This window comes from Pseudophryne corroboree, chromosome 5 (assembly GCF_028390025.1).
Source record: "Pseudophryne corroboree isolate aPseCor3 chromosome 5, aPseCor3.hap2, whole genome shotgun sequence".
Taxonomy (NCBI): Eukaryota; Metazoa; Chordata; class Amphibia; order Anura; family Myobatrachidae; genus Pseudophryne; species Pseudophryne corroboree.
Window position 1 is genome coordinate 730,373,436 of NC_086448.1, and position 19,449 is coordinate 730,392,884.

Consider the following 19,449-nt stretch of genomic DNA (forward strand, 5'->3'; position numbering starts at 1 on the left):
TAATTGGTCAGCAGTACCCGGGTCTCCATGGCTCACCCACTTGCGCAGGACCATGGGCAAAGATCTCAAGTAGCGGTCCATGACGATTCTTTCAACCATCTGGGGACCAGTTAATGTCTCTGGCTGTAACCATTTTTTTGTTAGCTGAATAAGGTCGTGCATCTGGGAGCGAGGCGGCTTCTCCATGGCGTATACCCAACAGTGCACCCGTTGTGCTCGTACTGACAGTGTGACTCCCAGGCGGGTCAGGATCTCAGTCTTTAGTTTATCATAGTCCCGAGCCTCAGCAGGGCTTAAATCAAAGTACGCTTTTTGGGGCTCACCTGACAGAAAAGGTGCCAGCAGGCTGGCCCACTGTGCTTTCGGCCAGTTCTCATGCTCGGCAGTCCTTTCAAACGTGGTCAGGTAGGCCTCCACATCATCAGCCTCTGTCATTTTCTGCAGGAAGTGACTGGCCCGTATAGAACTAGAGCTGGTCGGAGCACTGACGGCCACATCTCCAATCCGGGCAGCAAGGCTCTGCACCACTTTTGTTAAGGCCTCTCTATCCTGACGCTGTTGCCTGTAAAGTTCGTCAACAGCTGCCTGCTGTTGTCTCCTATTTTCCTCCATTGCCACCTGCTGCTGTCTCCAATTTTCCTCCATTGCCACCTGCTGCTGTCTGTTGGCCTCTTGCTGAGCCGCTGTAGCTTGCAGCAAGGCTTTAAGCAGTTCCTCCATGTCAACAGATTTTTCAGGTGGCTTTGTAGCTGCTTTCACCCAGGACATATATCAAATCCTCAGGGCGAGTCTCAGTAACTTCACACTGGGCTGTATCTGCATAAACCACCATTTTCTGCAGGCCTCACAAAGCTGCTGCTTTCACTTATGCGCAGAACGGCATGCTCGCATTCTCCACCAAGTTGTAACACTGTAAGGGTGCAAGGTGCCGTTTCCTGGGGTATATGGCAGCACGCAGCAGCTGAGGAACAACACAAGTCCAGGTTCTGGTACAACTGGCCCCAGCCAGTTTTATTATACAGAAAATAAAACAAACACCAAAAGAAAATACCTTGCCTGTCCGGCACTAACTAAACACAAGATGTTCCTAACTATCACTAAACAAAAAACCCACAGAGTTCTCCAGTAAGCACTGTATAGCTTACTTGTATCAGGAGCGTGTTTCTCTCACAGAGATCCTGCAGTCTTCCCAGGCAGTCTGCACACCCTAATCAGGCCAGCAGCTCTATAACACTCTTACACAGCTGAAAGCCTGATTAGCCTTCTGTGAGGCCAAAGACCCGAACTGGGCCCAATGTCTGTAACTTGCCCCATCTCTCTTTCAGGGCCCTTACCCAGATTTTCCAACAAACTGAAAAGGTTCTAACAAAACAAAACATATTCCTAGAAGTTTTCATTTTTCTAATACATGTAAGACAAGAACCTGGGACAAACATACCTGCCCTCAAACACTATCCCAGTGTTCTTGTCACAATATATATACCCCAACAAATATAAAACCACAGCACTCACCACCCCAGAAGCGGGGTGCAGTGTCTGTACTCACCACTCATAGGGTGGGGTGCATGTAGCCCATGGCCACCTACTTAAAAATATACAAACAGAAAGTTCAGCACTCACCAAAGCAAGCTCACTTATTTTCACAACATCAATAAATAAATGATGGGGGTTTAGTTAGTGAATTGGCCAGTGCACGGAAGCCTGCAAACCGCTCGCCAAGGTACATGCATGTCCTAGTGTGATGTGTGGTGAAGCGTACCTGAAGTCTTGTGTCGGTCCTGTTGCTGCTGGCCCGGTTGTCCAGTTCCTGCTCGGGCGGAGCCTGTTGGAATCTGCGGGGGACACCTGTACGGGACCTGGGCAGAAGGACGGAGATACCCCAGTACGGACAACCCCAAGTGTGTAAGGATCACTACGGTGGGATGCGGTAACAAAGATTTATTATAACAACGGCTACTCCCCGTTCAGGGAAACGGGATTTTTGGTTGGTGACCCTAATACCTTTCAGTTAAGATCTTTACCATTTCTCACATATCATGCACAACAGTAATATGAACATGGCATAATAATGACACAAATACATTTCAGAACTCTAACGTCCCCAAAAGGGCCTTTAGAACAGAAGGTTTCGTGAATACACAGGCAGTACGTTGAACACGCCACTAGGTGGCACTATGAACTCAATAAAGCGGGTCGCTGGCCCAATATATATATATATCATCCGGAGAAGTCCAAATGCAAGTCCGCCCAGTAAGGTAACTCAAGGAGGGAAGCTTTTGCCTTTCAACTGGCTGAACAATAGGGTGGAAGGTTCCAATTAGAAAGTACGTAAGGGTACGGGCAGTCCGGCTGAAACACCCCCTGTTAGGGCTCAGTGAGGGGACAGGATGGGCACACCTTGCCTTTACTTGGGGTCTGCTGTGGTTTGTGACACTGTCCCAGTCGGCAACTCCAGTGATAGGCCAAAGTATCGGGGCATATATCAAAGGGAATGCGGGCTAGGGATTGACTTGCTACGAAATTCCTGATGCTGCAGCGGGGATAATCTTGGAGTGGTACAACGTCTCTCAGGTGGCAAGGGACGGCTGGCAGGGCACAGGCTGCTGGGGTACACACTGGCTTGGAATAGGGTCCCTGTATCCCTATACTATATTTCTTGTGGGACCAGGGAGAAGAAAGTACCTGTTGCTGCCAATGTTGTTGTCCCAGCTCCGCTCTCTCCTCGGCACCCGTGTACAGCTCTCTCTCCCCTCGGATCGGCCGGCTGCAGCAGTGCACGTCCCTGCACATAAGCTGCCCGGTGCCTCTCTCCTTTCCGGCGCTCGCACCCGCGCCTCCTGGTCTCCGCTGATGTCGGCGGTGGTAAGCGGCGCGAGGCTCCGTCTCTTGCGGGCGGTTCCTTCCGGCCCTCAGTGGCAGTCACACGCTCCTCGCGACGGTGGGCAAAGTTGGGGACAGGTTCAGGGCGCCCGGCACGACCCGTCACTGACAGCTTCCACGCTGTTCCACCGGCTCTCTCCCGTTGTAGCCGCGCCGTCTCTCTCCCCTTGGCGCCAGTCCCGCCTCCTCTCTTCCCGCTCTTCCCTGTGGCCAATCCCCGCATTTCCAGGCCCCCCCACACAGCAGGACCTGTTCCCTGTAAAACGGGGTCCTAGTGCCCTCCATGTATTTGCTCCGTCAGCGTGGTTGTTGGGCACCAGGGCAGTCCCTTAACCCTCACAGTCCTGGGTTGCTGATGCCCTAAAGATGCCCCTAGCTGCAGGTTTTGCCAGCAGGAGTCAGGGGGCAGATACTGGGCATCACACTACACTATCACAGAGTCTCAAAAATTAAAACTTAGCAACTGTATCACACATAATATAACTGCAAATATGCCCACTTGGTTTATTGTGTATCTGCCAAATACTCCATGGCTTTTAAAGGTACACTAGTCAACTGACACTGGCTGATAAATTACTAAAGAACAGCTGACTCAGGTTTAAGATAATTGGGCTTGCATAGGGGTGCATGAACAAAGCTTGTGGCCACAGTTAATATGAGTTAACCAAAGATTAAACCCTACAATATACCAACAAATATAAAACCACAGCACTCACCACCCCAGAAGCGGGGTGCAGTGTCTGCACTCACCACTCATAGGGTGGGGTGCATGTAGCCCATGGCCACCTACTTAAAAATATACAAACAGAAAGTTCAGCACTCACCAAAGCAAGCTCACTTATTTTCACAACATCAATAAATAAATGATGGGGGGTTAGTTAGTGAATTGGCCAATGCACGGAAGCCTGCAAACCGCTCGGTTTGCAGGCTTCCGTGCATTGGCCAATTCACTAACTAAACCCCCATCATTTATTTATTGATGTTGTGAAAATAAGTGAGCTTGCTTTGGTGACTGCTGAACTTTCTGTTTGTATATATATATATATATATATATATATATTAGTGGCAGTGACCCTTAAATAGTAATCGGTGGTGACACAGTGGGGTTGTAATACCTCCGGTATATAGCACAGTCCCTGGCACACAACCCAGTCTCTGGTATGTGGCCTAGATACTCAGGCACATCCTCTCGACACAGAGAACAGACTAAGAAGACACGCATAGACACCGCTCCTGCGCAGTACCGCAGAGGAACACATGGAAAAATGGTATCAGAGGAGCATATGGAGAAGGGATTCAGAGACATGCTTGGGGAAGGTCAGAGGCACATATGGGGAGGCAGTGGTCAGGGGCACTCATCGGGAGGGGGTGCAGAGGTACATAGGGAGGAGAGGAGATGATAGGTGCACATGGGGAAGTAGGAGTCAGAGGCACTCATGGGGAGGTGGTCAAAGGCACGCTTAGTGAGGCAAGGGGCAGAGGTACATATGGGAAGGGGAGATGAGAGGTGCACATGGGGAGGCAGGGACAGAGGCAGTCATGGGGAGGGGGGTTAGAGGCAGTCACAGGGAGGGAGTTCAGAGGCACACTTGGTGAGACAATGGGCAAAGGTACATATCGGTAGGGGAGATGCTGGGCCAGTTCTAGACCAAGTGGAGCAATTGAATCTCTGACCTTTTTTCTTTCTCTTTTTTTTACCTAGATTGCCTACTTTTTCCTGTATTTTGCATCTTAATTCAATAATGGTGTACTAAGTACTTGGGATTAGTATTTTAACTGTCCCCTCTATACCCTACTCTACATCCCTGACCCTAGTGGCAGAACTAGTGAGTGGGGGGTCCAGGTGCAACAGTATACCTTGGTCCCCTGGTCCCCAACCCCAAATCCCAAATGAGGGACTCTTTGCACGTGCCCAGAAAATATGTGTGGTCTTGTGTTGGAAGGGGCAGGGCTAGTGACTGTCATATACTATAGAAAGCATTAGTTACCGTCATATACTATAGACAGTATTAGTGAACCTATACACTTCAGGCAGCATTAGTGACCACCATACTGTACTACAGATAACATTAATCTCCTAATCCCATCCCTCAAGTCTTATAAAAAAAAATTGTCACTCTACTTGCCGTGAAAGCTGTAAGTTTCTCGCTCTAGTGCCCTCCTAGAGGCAGCAAGGACATACAGTAGGGACAAAGAGAGGCAACAGGGATTTAGGGACAGAGGCAGTAGGAACAGAGAGAGGCAGCAGGGACAGAGGCAGCGGGGATGTAGGGACTGTTATCATGCAGAGTATGGACCCCCAGTATCAGAGAAGCCTTGACGTTGGCCTGGAGGCTAACCATATTGTTGCAAATATAACTAAGATCTCTGAATTATCTACTACCATGTAGTTTTTCAAATCGTATTGCTAATGACTCTTGGTGTGGTGGGGAAAATCTGTTTTGTGTTTCTTTCCACTATCCCAAATGTATATTTTTCCAAGATCCTTATTATAGAACACAATAAAATGGTCACCTGATTTATTTGAAGAATCATCAAACATCACCCTAACAGTGACGCCATCATTGACAATAGTTAAAGATGAGGAAGGGACATAGGTGGAAGTCCATGGTCGCAGTCTGCCGTCATGTTTAATATACTGGGTGTGAAGTTCAATAGGGGATTGACGCTCTCCTTTAGCACATGGGAAGTAGTCAGGCCACATGTCTGGACCTAAAAATATAAAAAAAAATATTTAATCTGACTGAGGACAGCACTTCTAAATAACAAAATGAAAATTAAGACATGGGCCATACCTTTGTATGTTGCTTGATTTAGGCTGACCAAATAATGCCTTTAACCTGGGACACATGAATTACACAGGTTCTGTGGCTGCTTAAAACCAGGTGAAATGCAGGCTTGTAGTCAGCCAGCCACAAAACCTGTGTAATTCATGAGTGTCCCAGGTTCAAGGGATAATATGGTCAGCCTACTTGACTAATGCTGGATAATTATAGACTCAAGAGTTTTGCAGTTAACTCTAGTTCTAAATAAGATTTTTACATTATCATGAAGGTTTTCAAACAGGGAAGTATGGGGTACAGAAAAAGAAAAAAGGGAAAGGAAAGGTACAAAACAAGTGAAAGACACAATAATGCTCACATTCCTCAGACAATCATAAGGAGTAACAGGAGAAAAAAATATATAGAATACTACAAGGGTACCAAACATAAGGTCTATGGATGGACTCTCCAGAGAATACCAAAAGAGAACAGAGAGAACTGCAGACTAATTAAGATGAGGAAAATTCAACCAAAGTAACATGAAGGGATTATGACACAGGTGGTCATTCCGAGTTGTTCGCTCGCTGACGATTTTCGCAGTGCAGCGATTAAGTGAAAAAACGGCAAAAATGCGCATGCGCATGGTACGCAGCGTGCATGCGCTAAGTACTTTCACACAAAACTTTGTAGATTTACACAAGCTCGAGCGACGTTTTTTCATCGCTCGAGTGATCGTAGTGTGATTGACAGGAAGTGGGTGTTTCTGGGCGGAAACTGGCTGTTTTCAGGGGGTGTGCTAAAAAACGCAGGCATGCCACGCAGGGCGTGTTTGTGATGTCAAACCAGGAACTAAACGGACTGAGGTGATCGCAATCTAGGAGAAGGTCTGGAGCTACTCAGAAACTGCAGCAAATTATTTAGTAGCAGTTCTGCTAATCTTTCGTTCGCTATTCTGCTAAGCTAAGATACACTCCCAGAGGGCGGCGGCCTAGCGTTTGCAATGCTGCTAAAAGCAGCTAGCGAGCGAAAGAGATAATAAGAGATTAATAAATTACTAGCCAATGAGTGTCTGAAGCTAGGTACACACTATACAATTATCTGTCAAATATAATCTGCCAGATCTAGCTGGTTGGAATGAAAATCTGGTAATGGATGAGAGCAAATTACAATCTATCATTTGTTCCCAAACACTGTAAAACGAACAAAACCTGTTGTTCATAAAAATAGGATTTTGGTTACCTACTGGTAAATCCTTTTCTCGTAGTCCATAGAGGATTCTGGGGTCCACATTAGTACCATGGGGTATAGACAGGTCCACCAGGAGCCATTGGCACTTTAAGAGTTTGAGAGTGTGGGCTGGCTCCTCCCCCTTTGCCCCTCCTACCAGACTCAGTCTAAAAACTGTGCCCGAGGAGACGGACATCTTTGAGAGAAGGATTTAACACAGATAGTGGCGAGATTCATACCAGCTCACACATACAAGGCACATCAAGCTAACTTAGCTTGAAAACTCAGCAACCGCTGAAACATTACTTACCAAGTAACAATTCAGTACTCAACTAACAACAAAGTTGTACTGAACTAGATAACAATTGCAGGAAAACGAAGCACTGGGCGGGCGCTCAGCATCCTCTACGAACTACGAGAAAAGGATTTACCGGTAGGTAACCAAAATCCTATTTTCTCTTAAGTCCTAGAGGATGCAGGGGTCCACATTAGTACCATGGGGATGTACCAAAGCTCCCAGAATGGGAGGGAGAGCGCGGAGGCTCCTGCAGAACTGATTGACTGAACTTCAGATTATCAGAGGCCAAAGTATCGAACTTGTAGAACTTTGCAAACGAGTTCGACCCAGACCAAGTTGCAGCTCGGCAAAGTTGTAACGTCGAGACACCCCGGGGAGCCACCCAGGAAGAACCCACTTTACGAGTAGAGTGGGCCTTGACAGACGTAGTACACGGCAAGCCTGCCTTAGAATACGCATGTTGGATAGTGAACCTGATCCATCGAGAGATCGTCTGCTTAGGGGTAATTTTCTTGGGATCATATAGGACAAACAGAGAGTCCAATTTCCTGTGACGAGCAATCCTCTTCACATAGATTTTCTGAGCCCTTACAACATCCAAGGACTTTGATGAAACTGAGGAGTCAGTAGCCACTGGCACCACAATAGGTTGGTTGATATGAAATGCCGACATAACCTTCGGAAGAAACTGCTGACGTGTCCGGTGCTCAGATCTATCTTCGTGGAAGATCAAGTATGGGCTTTTACAGGACAAAGCCCCCAACTCCGACACACGTGTAGCAGAAGCTAAGGCCAACAACGTGACAGCCTTCCACGTAAGAAATTTGACCTCAACCTCCTGTAGAGGCTTGAACCAGTCCGATTGGAGGAACTGCAACACCACGTTAAGGTACCAAGGCGCCGCAGGTGGTACAAAGGGAGGTTGGATGTGCAGAACTCCCCTCAAAAAGGTCTGAACCTCAGGGAGGGTAGCCAATTGTTTCTGGAAGAAAATGGATAGGGCCGAAATCTGGACCTTCACAGATCCCAACTTCAGTCCCACATCCACACCAGCTTGTAGGAAGAGGAGAAATCATCACAGTTGAAACTCTGCCACAGGAAATTTCTTGGACTCACACCTAGATGCATATATTTTCAAAATACGATGGTAATGTTTAAACGTTACTGTATAAGGGTAGGAATAACCTTGTTCAGAATGCCCTTCTGAGCTAATATCAGGCGTTCAACCTCCATGCCGTCAAACGTAGCCGCGGTAAGTCTTGATAGGCGAACGGCCCCTGCTGCAGCAGGTCCTCCCAAAGAGGAAGAGGCCTCAGCTTTTCTAGATCCAGAAGATCCATGTACCAAGCCCTTCTTGGCCAGTCTGGAGCAATGAGGATCACTTGAACCTTTGTTCTCCTTATAAGCTTTAGAACTCTTGGGATGAGTGGAAGTGGAGGAAACACGTACACCGACTGGAACACCCATGGAGTCACTAAGTCATCCACCACCACTGCTTGTGGGTCCCTCGACCTGGAACAATACCGCCGAAGCTTCTTGTTGAGACGAGCGGCCATCATGTCGATCTGGGATATGCCCCAAAGATCTGTCACCTCCTTGAACACCACAGGATGGAGACCCCACTCCCCTGGATGGAGATCATGTCTGCTGAGGAAGTCCGCTTCCCAGTTGTTGTTAGGGTCTCCTGCCCTGTGCTGCCACGTCGTCATGGCAACCGGGAGACAAGTGCTAGCGGAGTAACCTGAGCGCAGCTGATACTCCGGTTCGGGTCTTTTGCTGTGCAGTGGTTACAGGCTCTGTGCACGGCAGGGGATCCGGTGCTGGTTTTTGTGCTCACAGTCTGTGAGGTCTGAGTGGGGCGTGGACAGCACCTGCTTTATAAGGCCTCTTCTTAGGTTAAGCAGATGCTGCTGAATCTTTGTTGGTTAGTCAGTTCCTGAAAGTTAGCCAGTACTGTGTAGCTTTGTATTTGTTGTTGCTTACTGCAAATAGGCCTGGGGATTTGGTACTACACTCTGCCAATCCAGACCTAGCAGTAAGACTGGAGTCAGTCGTTTAACCTGCTGGGGTTCTTTTGCTACTCTGTGAACTTAGCAGGTTTGCGGCTGTATTCTCAGACTGCCTGCCTAAATCCTGTCTCACTGTGCAAGGTGTTCAGGTATTCAGTTTAGTGGCAGTAAGCTGAACCTGTGCACTGCAAGTGAGGATTAGGATTGTGGAGACTCTCCTTGTGTCTATCATTCCATCTCTGACCAAGGAGTTTACTGCCACACCCGTTGGTAACCCTTTAGGGTTTTGCTGTTGCCCTTAGCAACAGCATTTCGGGTTCTCTACGTATTAAAACACAACATCTTGCTTTTTTCATCTGAGCATTCCTAATAATAGGGAGACACCCAGTTTCTTAGCCTCTGGGCTTCTCTATTCACTTTGTGTTTATTTTGTTACCCTATCACCTTCTGTGTACGTAATGTCATATTCCCCAGTCTGTCTGTGAGTTCATTTGTTTTGCATCCCTATCCGTTCAGACACCAGTACATTCCTGCAGGCACTGGTGTGCATAACAGTTCAGACACCAGTACATTCCTGCAGGCACTGGTGTGCATAACCGTTCAGACACCAGTACATTCCTGCAGGCACTGGTGTGCATAACAGTTGTCTACTCCCGGAATGAAGATTGCTGACAGCGCCAATGCATGCTTTTCTGCCCAGAGGATGATTCTTGTAACCTCTGCCATTGCAGCTCTGCTCTTCGTTCCGCCCTGTCAGTTTATGTAAGCCACTGTCATCATATTGTCCGACTGCACTTGAATGGCCTGATTCCTCAGAAGATGGGCTACTTGGAGAAAACCGTTGTAGATGGCTCTTAGTTCCAGAATGTTTTTCGGCAGGCAGACTTCCAGACTTGACCACCTTCCTTGTAAGGTTTCCCCTTGAGTGACTGCGCCCCAGCCCCAGAGACTTGCATCCGTGGTTAGAAGGGTCCAGTCCTGAATCTCGAAACTGCGGCCCTCCAGAAGGTGAGGTAATTGCAGCCACCAGAGGAGTGAAATCCTGGCCTTTGGCGACAGACGTATTCTCTGGTGCATGTGTAGATGGGATCTTGGCCACTTGTCCAGGAGATCCAGTTGGAAGGGCCGAGCTTGAAACCTCCCATATTGCAGAGCCTCGTAAGAGGCCACCATCTTCCCCTTGAATCACCAACACTTTTTCCTCTGGGAGAAACACCCTCTGCACCTCCGTGTCGAGGATCATTCCCAGAAAAGACAACCACCTGGTTGGTTCCAATTGTGATTTTGGAAGATTCAGGATCCAACCATGTTCCCTGAGAAGCTGGGTCGTGAGTGTTATGGACCGTAATAGCTTCTCCTTGGACGATGCCTTTATCAGCAGATTGTCCAGATACGGAATTATGTTCACCCCCTGTCTGCGGAGGAGAATCATCATTTCCGCCATCACCTTGGTGAATACCCTCGGTGCTGTGGAAAGCCCGAATGGCAGGGCCTGGAACTGAAAGTGACAGTCCAACAAAGTGAATCAAAGATAAGCTTGATGCGGCAGCCAAATCAGAATGTGGAGGTACGCATCCTTGATATCCAGGGATACTAGGAATTCCCCCTCCTCCAGACCTGAAATCACTGCCCTTAGAGACTCCATTTTGAACTTGAACTCCCTCAGAAAGGGGTTTAGTGATTTTAAGTTCAGAATGGGCCTGACCGAACCACCGGGTTTTGGTACCACGAAAAGGCTTGAATAGTAACCTTTGTTTTGCATATGAGGTGGTACTGGTACAATAACTTGTGCCTCCACCAACTTCTGGATGGCTTCTTGCAGGACAGTCCTTTCTGCCAGCGGAGCTGGCAAGCTTGATCTGAAAAATCGGTGAGGAGGGAGATTTTGAAATTCCAGCCGCTACCCCTTGGACACAATATCTCGCACCCAGGGGTCCAGGCCAGAGGACACCCAGACATGACTGAAATGTCTGAGTCTCGCTCCCACCGGCCCCACCTCCGGGGCGTGCAGTCCACCGTCATGCGGAAAACTTTGATGTACCTGAAGCAGGTTTCTGTTCCTGGGAACCTGCTGCGGCAGGTTTCTTGAACTTGGGCCGACCACCCCCCAAAAAAGAAGGTATTGGACGGCTTATCCTTTCTGGGCTTGTTAGACTGAAAGGGCTGTGATGTAACTGAATAATAGGGGTTTCTACGGAGCTGGTGTAGCTGAGGGAAGAAAGGGTGACTTACCAGCCGTAGCCGTGGAGATCCACGCATCTAATGCTTCCCCAAAGAGAGCCTGACCTGTGTAGGGTAGAGTGTGGCCGGAGAGACTCCAGCCCACGTGGACAATGGCGGCGCGGCACTGAAGGGGTTAACCCTCAGTGACCGGCGCCATATTCAAGGACAATGGGCGCTTGGCGCCACTTTTAAACTGTGCACTCGTGCTAAACGCCATCTTTAAATGTAGTGTGGGTGCTAGGCACCGGGTATTTAAAAATATATTTACTACTGTGTTTTCACCAATGTTATATTTAATGCAAATGCCAGCACTTAGAAGGAATGTGTAAGCTGTGTTGGTTTTAAAATGCACTTACTATAGATGTCTGAATAATCATCTCCTGTCAGTAGGAAGTGGCATGCTAATGGACCTGTCCTAGCAGAGAGGTGTGAATGACAAAACCTTTTGATGTGTAAAGATGCTAATCACGGGGTCTATGGGCTTTGGACCTGTTTCATGTACCTGATTTAATTGATATACGAACCCTGAATGGCAGATGCAGGAAGGAAGACTGTTTGTTTGTATTGTAGCCTTTCCTGTTGTAATCTCAAACACTGGGTTTGCCTGGAGATGTGAATGAGACAGAAACATTTGTATTTTGAAGCTATGTGATAAATTTATCAATAGTGAATGTTAATCTGATACCAAACGTTGTCAGGGTGACAGGAAGGAGGATATTGTTTTATTGCACTTATCTCCTTTTGAAATGTAATTTATTTATTGGTATTTTGTAAAATAACCTGATTGGTTGGAGAAGACAGGGAGGGCTTACCCCCCTGTGGTACTGTGTGGAAAATTGACATAAAAAGGAGGCCTGTGTGCCTCCAGGTTGTAGTTGTATCATCTTATTCTGCTGGAACATCTTGCTGTATGCTGTTGCCCCTAGCAATAGGGAAGAGTTCTCTTTAGAACTATTGAGCAAATAAAACATCATTGCCTCAAGAAGATTGCTTCATCTTGTGACCTACAGGGTTATGCCAACCATAGCCCCGTCCTCCGGCTGTCCAGGGAAGCACCTAACGTCTCCAAGTTCCGCCTTCCGCCAGCTACCGGTAGAGGCCTAGCAAGTGGCTAGTGGGGATTCGTCAACACCACACAGGTGTGGTAAGGCAGTGCGTCGGCACATACAGAGCAGAACCGTGGTTCCAAACGCCACGGCAGGTTAGGAGTTTGGTGGTGGCAGCATAAACCCGCCCACAGCGCAGTGGGTGGAGTCAGTAACAGGCGGTTACTGACGGTAAGCGGGAATCCCCTATGTGGTCAGGCCTCGTGTGACCTAACCTTCCAATCTGTGCGCAGGAGACGGGACGCGAAAGCGGCGAGTGCTTTCGTACGGGACCGTCCTATCACATAGGGTCTCCACACTTCTCCTGGATTCCACGTCGGCAGACCACTGGCGCAACCACAGTCCTCGACGAGCTGATACTGACATGGAGGAAATCCCTGCAGCCATGGAACCCAGGTCTTTCATGGATTCTACCAGAAATCCTGCCGAATCCTGAATGTTACGTAAAAACAATTCAACATCACATTTCCCCATAGTATCCAAGTCCTCAAGTAACGTGCCTGACCACTTTACTATAGCTTTGGCAATCCAAGTACTGGCAATAGTGGGACGTAGGATTGCCCCAGAAGCCGTGTACATGGATTTGAATGTATTATCAATTTTACGATCAGCTGGCTCTTTCAAGGTGGTAGATCCTGGAACAGGTAAAACAACCTTTTTTGAGAGTCTGGATACTGACGCATCAACAATAGGCGGGTTTTCCCATTTTTTCCTATCCTCTACCAGGAAAGGAAACACTTTTTTATCCGGGTTTTCCCAAGCCTTTTCAAATATAGCATTTAATTCCTTTGACGCAGGGAAGGTTAGCTAGGCTTTCTTATTTACAGTGAAGTAAGCCTCCTCAACCTGCTCGGGTGTTGTATCAGCAATATTCAACACATCCCTAATAGCCTCTATCATCAATTGCACCCCTTTTGCAAGCGATGCAGCCCCCCGCAACACATCCCCATCACCTTCTGCAGTATCATAATCGGTATCGGTATCATCCTGCATGATCTGAGCAGGAGCACGCTTATGTGAATATACAGCGGGGGAGCCCTGATGTACCAGAACTGGGCCAGACTGCCATAGAGTTCTGTAAAGCCTGAGTTGCAGATTAATTTTGTGCAACCCTATTTGAAATCTGAGAAATCATAGATTTGATAGAGGATAACCAGTCAGGCTCCCTTGCTGGAATCTGTGCTAAACCAGTGCAATCCTGATTACATGGAATGGGATCATCCTGAGAGGACATATCCTCTGCAGCATATGACACAGAGTCCCTGGACATTGCTTAATGGAGACCACAGACACTCCACACACATACATGGGAGGACATACAGAGTTTCACCCCCAAGAATGGAAAGAGAGACACAGAGATTGAAGCCAACCCACACACAGCGCTTTTAATATAAAGGGAGACCCCCTATCAGCACTGACTGTGCACCTTAATAGGTTGCACAGTCGTTTTGCAGCCTCCCCATCCCCCTTCTACAACCCCCTGGTACCGTGATAGATAGCTGGAGTTGCTGTGGAGGGACTTGCTCTTCACTGACAGCGTTGTGCAGGCAGGAAAATGGAGCTGAACACTGCTGGGTCTGCTCTGAGGAGAAGCTCCGCCCTCAAAATGGCGCTGTCTTCCCGCTCTTTTTAGGATTATACTGGCCTGAGAATTGATGCTGGCTGAAATCCGGGGACCCCGACAGGCTGTGTGACCAGTGTAGGGTGTAGGCGCTGTCTCAGGGCGCCCTTCACAGCGCCGCACTATGTACCGCTGAGCCTCCAGAGTGCAGTTAATACTGTGCTCCTACCCTGATGCCGCCATCTTCACACTGGCTCCCCGCTTGCTAGGGGGTGTCGGTGACTCACTCGCCACAAATCTTCAGCTCTGTAAGGGGGTGGCGGCATGCTGCTGTGGTGACCGATCCCCTGTGGTGGGGAATGATCTATCCCCTCAGGAGCTCAGTGTCCTGTCAACGGAGATAGTGGCTCAGACCCCGCAGGGCAGACACTACTCCCTTCCTTAGTCCCACGAAGCAGGGAGGCTGTTGCCAGCAGCCTCCCTGTAAAATAATAAAATCTAAAATAAACTTTAGCAGAGAAACTCTGTAGACCCTAGCTGTGACCGGCTTCTCCGGGCACATTTTCTAAACTGAGTCTGGTAGGAGGGGCATAGGGGGAGGAGCCATCCCACACTCTCAAACTCTTAAAATGCCAATGGCTCCTAGTGGACCTGTCTATACCCCATGGTACTAATGTGGACCCCAGCATCCTCTAGGACGTAAGAGAAAATTGGTTAAATACAAATTTAACCAACTTGGATGAACGACTGTTTTTGACAGTTTTGCAGTGTTTGGGAACAAATGATAGCTTGTCATTTGCTCTCATCCATTACCAGATTTTCATTCCAACCAGCTAGATCTGGCAGATTATCTGACAGATAATTGTATAGTGTGTACCTAGCTTTACTGTCACTTTACAGGCTGTTTGAACAATGAATTAGGAGCTGATTGGTTGGTACTTTATTTCTCTAAACATTCTCTCTCTCCAAGCTTTGATACATCTCCCCCAAGGGAGGTACTAGCATAACCTATGTCAAACCTACACTGCTTTTTACATTTTGAAATTATTAAATCAACATGCAAAGAAGGTAAAACCTGGAAAATCAGCATTATAAACAGTACCATAGATATGGCCGAGCTAGAGAGCAGTAGGCGGCCTTGTAATAATACTACCATCTATTAGCATTGACGTTGCAGGGATTGAGGAATCAGCAAGTAACAGTAATGGCTGTGTTTTTAAAATAAGAGAGGGCCTTAAACAGATGTAATAATATATCTATGATAGAAACGGATTATACATAAACTGCAAAATGAATGTGACATTATTAGCAATGAACAAATGTTTCACACATGTGTCATAGTGGGCTAGATGTGTCATCACTTGGGGGTCTATTCATGAAGCAGTGAAAAGTGTGGAGAAGTGAGCCTGTGGAGAAGTTGCCAAAGTCAACCAATCAGTGTTGCGGTAACATGTATAATTTGCATACTATGCAGTTTTATGGTGCAGCTTATTGGTTGCCATGGGCAACTTCTCCACAGGCTCATTTTTTTTCCCCACTGCTTCATGAATAGACCCCTTGGAGAGAGATAAAGTGTAGCTTTAGAGGATAAAAAGTAGCAGCCAGTCAGTTCATGTCATTTTTCAAATACAGGGGCAGATGTATTAAACCTGAGGAAGTGATAAAGCAGTGATAAGTATAAGGTAATAAACACACCAGCCAATCATTATGGGTTTGAAAAATGACATTTACTGTAGGAGCTGATTGGCTGGTGCGTTATCACCTTCCACTTATCACTGCTTTATCACTTTCTCCAGGCTGCCCCACAGCCTGCAACATGGCAGTTAGGAGCTGACGGGTTGGTACTTTTTTTCTCTCTATTTTATCACTCTTCAAGCAATGACGCATCTAGCCCAGTGTGTTTATTGGATTTACGCTCTTGCTCAAGTTTACGCAAGAAGCAAGTATTAGTAAATTGCCGTAAAGTAAATCTTGACTGAGTTAAAGGGGGAGATTCAAATGTTTGAAAAGTCGGCTGGGTGTCTGTTTTTTCCTGTCTATTAGATAGGAAAATAACAGACTACCAACTGACTTTTCAAACATTTGAATCTCCCCCAAAGTGTATTAAAACCACTTAACTGACGATTTTTCCCTTCAAAAGCGTTAACAACATTGTTTTTTAAAATGTATTTTATTTAATAAAGTTGAAAAAGTATTTTTTGAAATATTTAAACATTATATTATGCACATCTGCAGAACGGATCTCCTCGTCAAAAACGGGGGGACAGGGTGGGACTGCGCAGTTGCATGAAATCTGACCATGCCAGTTAAGTGAACCTAAGACGTTGTGATGTACAGTACTCACCATTGCACATGGCGTATCCCCATTCATGTCTTCGTGACATCACTTTTCTTCGTCTCCTTGTTACAAGTATTAAATCATGTACTGATTGTTTCCCTGCTCTGTCTCCTGTGCCATTTATAGACTCCTACCACCCCTTGTTGCTAAAACTGGGGTTATCCAGCCTCCCTCCCTTATTTGCTGGTTGCAGATCAGAGAATGACAATGTTATCCTAACTAACAAGCCCTCGTGCCCTGTGGGATGAAGTTCAAGATATGCTGATCCCTTCTCACATTTGAATAGAGCAGAAGATGTAAAGCTAATCTGATCACAAGTGTACATCACTGAGCCAGCCACATTCAGGCACGGACACTGACATTCCGACAGTAACTGAACCGTCGCAGTTGATGTGATAGAATGTCTCACCCAAGCAGATAATACTATAAGTGCTTAGCACTTACATGATTAGAACTTTTATAAGGTTATCTTGTCATTATAAAGGGTGAACTAGAACCAGAATGCATGCATCAGATAGGAACCAGCATTATACTGTATATTCCAGAGAATAACAATTGGCTGGCTGGATTCCAGGTGACCATTGTGGAATAACATTTGCTTGTTGTAGCTATGTTAACTGAGCCCTCACAATGTGGACAATGAAACGTGTCAATATAATTAAAGGGACACTAAACTTATGTACTCATTTATTCAATATTAAATGACACAATGTAACATTTACTAATAGGTACAGTAAATAGCCTCCCATCAGAGGTGGTAGAGGCTAAGACTGTAGGGCAATTTAAACATGCTTGGGACAGGCATATGAATATCCTTACAAAGAATTAAGGTTAAAAAAGGGTTGAGATTGCCTAAAGGATAAAATAAAAAAGGGGCAGACTAGATGGGCCAAGTGGTTCTTATCTGCCGTCAAATTCTATGTTTCTATGTTTATATAGGAGCATATTCAATTAGCAAAGCAAGTCAACATGGCTGGCCCGCTAGTTTTTTTTTTACTATTCAATTAGCTGCGCAAATTTAGCAGCAGTAATTTTCAATAGGCTATTGTGTTGCATATGGTTCACATGAAATAGAAAAAGGTAATTTGTTAAAAAATGGCTAAAAAAAAAGGCTAAAAAAAATCATGTTATTTTGTGCTTTTTAAAATTTGTATTTATTTCAATATTTCTATAAAAATGACCTCTCAATTACTATATTGACATTGGGGGGAATGAAATAAGGTGTGAGAATCTGGAACTGAGAGATTGCCACTAATACCCCTTTTCCACTAGCTCTTAGAAACACGAGTAAATGTGCGGGGGCGCACATTTACCCGTGTTTTGCCCTAGTGGAAAAGGGTTCCCCGGCAAATTCCCGGAATCCTACCCGGGTAGAACACGTGTTCAACCCGGCTAGCTGTCTAGTGTGAACGGGTGCCGTGTCGAGGCGGCACGGCTCCCGTTCACAGTGTTTAGGGAGGGCGGCGCTGGGAGATCATGTGATCTCCCAGCGCCGCCCCTGCCGCGTCAGTAGCAGCGTCACCAACCTGGCAATATGCCGGGTTGGTGAGTGCTGTTCAAAAGGGGCTGTAGCACAGGTCGCAGCCGTGTCAGGCGACACGGCTGCGACCCGTGCTTTAGTGGAAAAGGGGTATAAATAAACAGGAGAACTCTCACAAAATCTCTTCTCACAAGATCTCTCACTTCTTGATTCTCACACCCTATTATAACCCCCCCCCCCCCCCGCCCTCCAAGTCTCATTTAGGCTTGCACATTAGTGTACCTCCACTTACAGTATATATCCGTGCTGCTGCTGCAAAACTGATATACCAGTACTGCCCCTGTGCAGGTTTGCATATACAGTATCATACACTTACAACACCTATGCCCCTTTCACACCGCAATGCCGGGTCCCACCTGGGAATTGGAAATGGGTCCTTCCCTGGTGGGACCCAGCATCACACTGCCCCTGCCTGCACTGTTGATATCGCGGGAAGGGGCGGAGCTGGCATCAGGGGCGGGTGGGGAGGTGGTGCTGGGAGATGACATCATCTCTGCACTGCCTCTCCCTATGCAGTGATTGGGTCCCCTTTCACACCGCACAGCGACCCATGTTGACCCGGCAATATACCATGTTGATACTGGGTTATTTATTTTTGCGGTGTGAAAAGGGTACTAGTTATTGGGAGGGTGGAGCAGGTGATGCAGTCCCCTTTGAGAGCATCTTATTTTGTGTTACATGTGTCGTCATGAAGCATATTAGCTATGAAATGCTAATTTTGCATCTAGATCAGTGGTTCTCAAACTCGGTCCTCAGGACCCCACACAGTTCACATTTTCCAGGTCACCCAGCAGGTGTAGTCATTACTCACTGATACATTTTAAAAGATCCACAGGTGGAGCTGATTATTTCACTTGTGAATCTGTGAGGAGACCAGAAAACATGAACTTTTTGGAGTCCTGAGGACCAAGTTTCAAAACCCATGATCTAGATGAATTGTGTGCAAAGCTTGGTGTTGATGATGACAAGTTTAGCATTTTTGGGGCAGAAATTTTTATATGCCAGACTTATGGTTGCATAATGTGTATGAAGGCACATTGAAATGAAAATGATACATCTGTAGGTCCAACCCTAAATCAGGAGCATTGTGAGCAGTGGCAGTGTCCAAAAATGATACAGAGGGACCAGCATTTCCTAATACTAGGAGATGGCATTGGACGCAAATGATTCACACAAGATGGGTATCCGCAAATACTGTATGTAGCAGAGAAGATGTTTGCAATAATGGATACAGGTGGGCAAAACACCAACTTTTATTACCAAAAGATGGCATTGGATGCAAATGGCATTTAGCACTCCTAGGGTAGGAAGCAGTAGTACCAAGTAGTACTATATACTGTAAGTGAGCAGCACATCCACATAAGGTATATTTGGTCACATTGTCAACAATTACCATGTTGACATTCACAATATGGACACTAGAATGTCAACATGGTTCAACACGTCAGCAAAAAAAGGGGGGATTTTGAAAACAGCACTGGAAAAGATAAAGTGTCATATAATTA

At 46.7% G+C, this 19,449-nt stretch overlaps 1 protein-coding gene across 1 annotated transcript in view; it reads right to left on the reverse strand.

Annotated features, from left to right (window-relative positions):
* LOC134928375 (carbonic anhydrase 3-like) overlaps window positions 1-16,573 on the reverse strand; it is a 74,908-nt gene extending 58,335 nt beyond the window's left edge. The window contains exons 1-2 of the mRNA XM_063924050.1: window positions 16,411-16,573; window positions 5,395-5,592 (exon numbers count right to left, since the gene is read on the reverse strand). Of these exons, the coding sequence (XP_063780120.1) occupies window positions 5,395-5,592; window positions 16,411-16,450 (238 nt within the window). The 5' untranslated portion in view covers window positions 16,451-16,573. The remainder of the gene's footprint in view (window positions 1-5,394; window positions 5,593-16,410) is intronic.
* Window positions 16,574-19,449: the final 2,876 nt, after the last annotated feature.